The sequence below is a fragment of the Astyanax mexicanus genome, chromosome 1 (assembly GCF_023375975.1).
Source record: "Astyanax mexicanus isolate ESR-SI-001 chromosome 1, AstMex3_surface, whole genome shotgun sequence".
Taxonomy (NCBI): Eukaryota; Metazoa; Chordata; class Actinopteri; order Characiformes; family Acestrorhamphidae; genus Astyanax; species Astyanax mexicanus.
In genome coordinates this window covers 1,220,614-1,228,820 of record NC_064408.1, presented here as the reverse complement: position 1 = coordinate 1,228,820, position 8,207 = coordinate 1,220,614, and the positions used below count along the sequence as shown (strand labels likewise).

Here is an 8,207-nt window from a genome sequence, read left to right as displayed (position 1 = left end):
CCACCTTCCATAAAATACACCTGGCAGGTGAATTAGCTGGGCTAAATTACTCCTAAACCAATTACCCCTAATTAAGTAGGTGTTTGGGTGGTACCCTGCTATGGGGGTATTGATGCTTGGAACCCAATGATTCCAGGTGATCTCCAGACCCATCCCTACCTTCAGCAGGTTGTAGAAGAAGCAAGTAAACAAGATTAAATATTATCAATAATGGTATCTACTGTAACTGTAGATTAATTAAAGAGCAGTATGGGTACAACAGATTACAGTGCTGGTGATTCTGTATCTACTGTAACTGTAGATTAATTACAGAGCAGTACGGGTATAACAGATTACAGTGCTGATGATTCTGTATCTACTGTAACTGTAGATTAATTACAGAGCAGTACGGGTACAACAGATTACGGTGCTGGTGATTCTGTATCTACTGTAACTGTAGATTAATTACAGAGCAGTACGGGTACAACAGATTACGGTGCTGGTGATTCTGTATCTACTGTAACTGTAGATTAATTACAGAGCAGTATGGGTACAACAGATTACAGTGCTGGTGATTCTGTATCTACTGTAACTGTAGATTAATTACAGAGCAGTATGGGTACAACAGATTACAGTGCTGGTGATTCTGTATCTACTGTAACTGTAGATTAATTACAGAGCAGTATGGGTACAACAGATTACAGTGCTGGTGATTCTGTATCTACTGTAACTGTAGATTAATTACAGAGCAGTATGGGTACAACAGATTACAGTGCTGGTGATTCTGTATCTACTGTAACTGTAGATTAATTACAGAGCAGTATGGGTACAACAGATTACAGTGCTGGTGATTCTGTATCTACTGTAACTGTTGATTAATTACAGAGCAGTACGGATACAACAGATTACGGTGCGGCTCAAATGAGAGACACCACCTCTGTCCAATTCAGGGAAGTTTTCCATTTTTTACCAGGTGAAGCGGCTTTATATTTTTAGATATTGGTTTTATTCCTATAACACTAAAACTGGGTGCTATGTGAATCATTCAGATAAATTTAAACAGAAAACACACAGCAGAAATATGATAAAACACTATAAATATCGCCAAAATACACTCTTCAAAGCTCATTTGCGTGTTCATAATATCAGTGTCTTTCTTTGGTGAATTAACGTCTGTTTTCATCAAAATAGCAACACACAACGCTGCATTTAATGTTGTTACATTTTTCCTTTAAATTGCGCTGTAATTTCACACAAGATATATAAAATAATTTGAATAACGTGAATAGTTATCTCACTATCATGGTTGCTAAGCAACAGCTCACCAGCTTGCTGGTTGCAGTTGCTCAGACTAGAAGAGAGAAAGAGGGCGGAGCTCACTGTTGTTGAACCTAGACCTGACCAACTGCAGAAACTCCAGATCATGGCTCCGCCCCTACAGGCTTATACGGTAGGCACTAGGCATGATGGGTAATCACTTCCACCTCCTCTTTTCTTACTCTGATCTGGACTCATCAGATCTTCACATGAACTTCTTCCACTGATCCAGAGTCTGATCTTTACTCTCTCTAGTAAACTGAAGCTGTTTTTACTGGTTTTCCTCACTGATAAGAGCTTTTCTTAAAGCTACAAAGCTGTTTAGTCCCTTTAATTCCTTCAATTCCCTTCACTGCATTGTGAGTGTGGGAAAACTCTTACTTTCACTATTAAACAACATATCCCTGAGTTCCAGTGAAGTTTTTCTACCATTTATTTATAAGCGAGCAGAGCAGGTAGGGGAGGAGTGAGCAGAGCAGGTAGGGGAGGAGTGAACAGAGCAGGTAGTGGAGGAGTGAGCAGAGTCCGCAGGCAGTGAAAGAAGGAGAGTGTGTACAGACGTCTACTTTTTGAAGAAACGGTCGGACAGTTTTTAGCTAATGTTCTGGAGAATTCCTCTGAAGGAAACTGATCAACACCTGGATCTACAAACACACCTGTAGAACCTGAAGAGAACCTGAGATCAGAGAGCGAGAACCTTCACACACCTGAAAGTGAAAGTCTGAGTGTTGTAACAGGAAGGAGCAGCAGGGAAAGAAAATGGCTTCTAAATCTTTCTTAGTGGAGGAGCTCACCTGTCCTGTGTGTTTTGAGATCTTCAGGGTTCCTGTGGTTCTGAACTGTAGCCACAGTGTGTGTAAAGAGTGTCTGCAGAAGTTCTGGGAGTCTAAAGGATCCAGAGAGTGTCCAGTTTGTAGGAGAAGATCTTCAAATGCTCGTCCTCCAGTAAACCTGGCTCTGAAGAACCTGTGTGAGAACTTCTTACAGGAGAGAAGTGGGAGAACTTCAGCCGGTTCTGAGACACTCTGCAGTCTGCACGGAGAGAACCTCCGGATCTTCTGTCTGGATCATCAGCAGCCCGTGTGCTGGGTGTGTCAAACCTCGAGGAAACACACCGACCACAGATTCTGCCACATTGATGAAGCTGCAACCGACTGCAAGGTAAAATCAGTGTGAACAGCTGTACAGCAGGAGTTTTTGATTTGTTTCTCTGTCAAATTCCTAATTTATTGAAATAATGAGAAATCAGAAAATATAGATCCAGAAACATGTTTTATAACTAATAGTGTGGCTTTAAATATTGTATTTAGAAAAATAAATGTAGAGTTTTAGGTTGCTAAAATTATAGCAACAATATAAAGAAAAATAGAAAATATATAAAAAAAAGATTAAAAGGTAAAAAATGTTTTTAGCATTTAATAAGAAAGCATTTAATCTTTTGTAGGGATGCACAATGAACGATATTTTAAACCGATATTTATATGCTGACATATTTACCTAAATGCTGAAAAGGGACAAAACAACACTGACTGTGCTATTTTAAAATTTACTGATTGAAGCTCATTTTTATTAGTTTCAATAGATTTTATTTAAATCTTTATCTATTTGTTTAACCTATTAATTTAATAAACAGGATTAAAACAGCTTGCTGAAAGCTTAAATTGTAAGGTATATAAGTGTTATATTTGCTTTAAATGTAAAATTATATATTAGGGCTGGGCAATATATCCCTTAAATAGTATCACCATATTTCAGGGTATTTTTGTGATAAGGATATTCTTGGCATTACGAACAACATTGTATTTTCTTTTCAAGAAGAATTAATTTCAGTAAAAACAAAAACATTCTATAAATGTTTGTCTATTTCCTAAACATTAACATAAACATTACAGTAATGTGAAAACATAAACATACTATAAAATATATGTGTAGCATATGCAGTGCAAAAATGTAAATAAATACACAAAATTAAAATAAATTATACTGCTTTTATAAATATCAGGATAAGGAGTTTTTTTTTATCGTGCAAATGTTTTTGATGATATTATTGCATATTGCACACCTCTACTAAACTCTACTAAACAAGTTCAATTCTGTACACATTTAAATCCAACATTTAAGCACAATTTAGAAACTAAATGAGAGAAATGTCAAATATTTATGGCTAAAAACAGTTTAAAATGGACAATATAGGACAATATTTACTGTCTTAACCCTGAGAATCAGAATAAAATAGAATAAAATACAGTAAAATTAACTCATAAATGTGTTATTTTAGATGAAATTTCCCCAATAATCTGTTGTTTCTCCACACAGTGTGGTGTGTTAGCGGTTAGCGCTGTGGCTAGGCTACCTGAGGGGAAGGTTTAGCTGTAATAATGGGGTGTAGACTCTCCATGAAGATAAATATGATGATTAATATTAAAGTTGGGTAGAAATGCAGAGATTTTTCTCTCTTTCTGAAGAGATTTTTACTCTAAAGGAGAAGCTGCAGAAGTGCAGGGCTAGCCTGGGGCTGTGTTTTTAGCCTTTAGCTCAGGAAGCTGGCTGAGTAGCATTAGCTTAACCCAGCAGTTTAGCTACCGTAGCGCCGTGTTTCTCTCCTGAATTAAACTCAGATAAACAGTGTAAAACTTTAGTATTAAAGTCATAAATCTGTGAATAGTGTTTATAGTAACCCTTCCTCCACCAGTCAGTGTAGCTGAGGTAGCGTTAGCTAAGCTAGCTAAGCGCTCTAACAGTAAAAGTTAGATATTATTACACTGTTTCTCTGGATAAAACACCTATTTAATGATTAGAATTACTGTTAATATTAATCTGGACATTTCCATTTATAATGCATGATTAGAAATAGTGTTTTATTTAGTTTATACTGTTATTTGCTGGAGGATTGAGGGTGTTTGGTAACTCTGCACTTTTTCACCAAAATATATAGTTTTTTTGGTAAAAATGTGCTGAATAGTTTAGAATTAGATTACACATTTCACGCTGGTGGAAAAGGGCTAACAGTAAATAAGGATGTTGTATTAGTGTTTCATTATTTACACTATATTTACTGAATGTGTTAATGTCTGACTTGTGATTTCATGTTGTCAAAACCTAATAAAATGCACAGCATAGTTTACTACCATTTCATTAACTAGCTGTTTTTCAGCTAAAAGATAAGAATTAGAATAGCATTGCTGTGGTAAAATTATGATTAAAATATCAATGAGCAAAATTAATGATAAGAATGGCACTGCTGAGGTAAATATATGATTGAAATGGCAATACTGAGCAAGCACTGCTGAGGTAAATTTATGATAAGCATAATATGTGACTATAACAGCATGGCTGAAATAAATTCATGATTAGAATAGCACTGCTGAGGTAAATATATTGTGATTTGTTGGTGTGTCTGCTGGAATATTAAAATGTTAAATATTTAATCCAGTGTGTGGATGTGTTTCAGGAGGAGCTCAGAACTGCTCTGAAACCCCTAAAGAAGAAACTGAAGATCTTTAAAAAGTGTAAACTGAACTGGGATCAGACTGCAGATCATATAAAGGTAAGAATGAGAAGATCTTCTGAGATCATGATTCTGAAATTAGTTCCCCAAATCAGAAGTAGGACAGTATAAAACACATTAAATATACAGTGTTTCTGACATTTACTTTCACTTTTATTTGATTACAGACGGCATGAACCCAATATATTTCATGTTTTGTTTGGTGAACTTTACTTCATTATACATTCGTTCCTGCATTTCAGACCTTCAACACGTTCCAAATAAAGATGGAACAGTAAAGCATTTACCACTTTATAATGTTTCCATTTCCACTTAAAAGATACCAAGAGATAAAGAGTTTCAGGTGTTATTTTCTCCCATAATTCCTACAAACATGAGATTGGGGACAGTTCAGTCCAGTACCTGTACCCTCTTCTTCCACAGACATGTCTTAGTAATGTGTGCAGCATGTGGTTTAGCATTGTCTTGTTGAAGAATACTGCATGATCTTGAGGGCAGTACTGTTTAGAACAGCACTGCTGAGGTAAATGAATGATTAAAATAGCACTACTGAGGTAAAATAGCTGGTATTTGATTGGCTGATGGGCTCCTTCCTTCCAGACTCAGGCCCGACGCACAGAGAAGCAGATTAAGGAGGACTTTGAGAAGCTTCACCAGTTTCTACGAGATGAAGAGGCAGCCCGGATCACTGCGCTGAGGGAGGAAGAGGAGCAGAAGAGTCAGATGATGAAGGAGAAGATTGAGAAGATGAGCAGAGAGATATCAGCACTATCAGACACTATCAGAGGCGTAGAAGAGGAGATGGGAGCTGAAGACGTTCCATTCCTACAGGTGAGGAACATCAGTCAGACTGAAGTGAATCATCAGACTGATTTCTGATGGTTTACACACTTCTGATCTGATCTGTGAATAATCTCTGATCTTCACTGTGTGGAAGTGATGTGTAGTTTATTAATTATGATGTAATTCATTAATATTCCCCTGATTGTTTTACAGAACTATAAGACCACAGTGGAAAGGTGAGTCTCTCTCTCTCTCTCTCTCTGTGGTTCTGAACCCAAAGCTACAGCAGTACTGAACGGGTTCTGATGTTCTTCCAGAACCCAGTGCACACTGCAGGATCCAGAGAGCCAATCAGGAGCTCTGCTCAACGTGGAGAAACATCTGTCCAACCTGAAGTTCAGCGTCTGGAAGAAGATGCAGGAGATCCTTCAGTTTAGTGAGTCTCACTTTCTCTTCTCACATGCACTCACACGCCACATGTCATGGGACAGGAAGTAGTGTCGTGTCCCGTGACTTTTGCCGTGTCCGTGTCTCGTAAATCTCACATTTTTGTAAATATTTTATTAGATCTTTTCATGGGAAACACTGAAGATACGACTCTTTGATACAGTGTAAAGTAGTCAGTGTACAGCTTGTAGAAAATGTACAAATTGTAGATATTTTGTGTTTGTGTGTGTGTGTGTGTGTTGCAGCTCCTGTAACTCTGGATCTGAACTCTGCTCATCCTAATCTCATCGTATCTGAAGATCTGATCAGCGTGAGACTCAGTCCTGATAATCTGCAGCTTCCTGATAATCCAGAGAGATTTGATGGTAATTATAGGTTCTGTGTTGTTGGATCTGAGAGCTTTAACTCAGGAATTCACTGCTGGGATGTTGAAGTTGGAGATGATGAATTCTGGCGTGTGGGAGTGATGTTAGAATCTGCTGAGAGGAAGGGAGATATATTCTCCAGGAGAGGAGTGTGGGCTCTGTGGTGTTCGGCTGGTAAATATGGAGTCTGTTCTTCACCACAGGATCTCACTGTTCTCTCAGTATCAGTGAAAGTGAGGAGGGTGAGAGTTGAGCTGGACTGGAACAGAGGAAAACTCTCATTCTCTGATCCTCTCACTAACACACACTTACACACCATCACACACACTTTCACTGAGAGACTCGTTCCATTCTTCCGTACCTATAGAGGCTCTCTAACTATCAGTCCAGTTCAGATCAGTGTATCTGTGAATCAGTGAATCAGTTCAGATCTGTGAATCAGTGAATCAGTTCAGATCAGTGAATCAGTTCAGATCACGGTACACAGAAAAAAATGTTGCGTAAAATTTACTTTAAAAAAGTTTCGCAACTTTCTGCATTTGCTTTTTTAAGTAAATTTAACTTTAACTCGGTTTCAAGACTTAAATGTTACACAGAGCATATAAGTGAACTGAACTTCAGTCAATCCTTTCTTTTAGTAAACTTTACTTCATTTCTGCATACAATATTACCTAGTTGCAATTACTTAATTTATACAATATTATTGTATAAAATTTTAAATAACATTCAAATATTTACATAATCCCAACATGGTATACTATAGTATACTAAAAAGAATGTATTACATGCCATCCATGTGTAATATGTGTGTTTTAACTAAAAATATTTACATTTCAGGAATTATAATATATCATGGATCATAAACTATTTGAGTACTATTTTATAAATTAAGTAATTTTAATAAGGTAATAAAGAATTAAGTAAAGTTTACTAAAAGAAAGGATTGATTCAGTAAAAATAAATGAAGTAAAGTTTACTAAAAGGAGATGTGCATAGATCTCAGGAGATCCAGGCCCTCTGCTCAGCAGTGAAGAGTAACTGTTTATTTTACCTTGAGTGTATTGACAAATATCTTTCAATTATGATTACTCAACTTAGTATCTATAATTACATAATCATTGTGTGAAACCTTGTATTTTATATGCATTAACCAATACTCACATTGTATTTGATCATTTTTATTACTCACAGTGTATTTTACACGCATTTATATAAAAGATTAACCAATAATCACAATATATTCTTTACATATATAGTAAAACACTGTTTGATCGAGCATGTGACTAACACCACCCTTATTATGACAAATTAACCCACATGATACATAAGGTGTATACTAACACATAGGATTTATTATATGGCGGACTAACCATGCGTTATTAACACATTAACATATAACATATGAAATTTATTCTTGAAGCATTTCGTTCACTGCATGACCCTAATTAATGGCCATCAATCAGCGGCTGGTACACTCTGTGTGATCTCGACTGGTACGCTTGGTACGGGGCTAAATTGCTACAGAAGAGGCCCTTAGATCAAAGCGGCCTTTTGGTGAGTGAGTGCCTCCCTAAAAACCGCTGCTTCAAAGCGGGGGGTAACGCACACACACAGATAGTGCCATGATGTTCCATTCTGGAAGAAAACAGTCAAGGTCAGACACTAGTGGTCCGGTCAGACCTGTGAAACTTGAGTACTAACACGTGAAATTACGCACGCTAACATGAGATGATTTTAGCAACGCCTCATCAACAGGTTTCACGTCATTTGGGGTATAAAACATGGAGTCAGATCAGAGGGGGTTCAGA

General features: G+C 37.0%; 1 protein-coding gene across 1 annotated transcript; it reads left to right on the top strand.

The window, feature by feature from the left end:
- Positions 1-1,802: 1,802 nt before the first annotated feature.
- Positions 1,803-6,852, top strand: LOC125782192 (E3 ubiquitin-protein ligase TRIM35-like). Its single transcript, XM_049465439.1, has 6 exons — positions 1,803-2,457; positions 4,748-4,843; positions 5,405-5,635; positions 5,801-5,823; positions 5,905-6,023; positions 6,280-6,852. The coding sequence occupies exons 1-6, from the start codon at positions 2,056-2,058 to the stop codon at positions 6,816-6,818; spliced, it is 1,410 nt and encodes a 469-aa protein (XP_049321396.1). The 5' UTR covers positions 1,803-2,055; the 3' UTR covers positions 6,819-6,852.
- Positions 6,853-8,207: the final 1,355 nt, after the last annotated feature.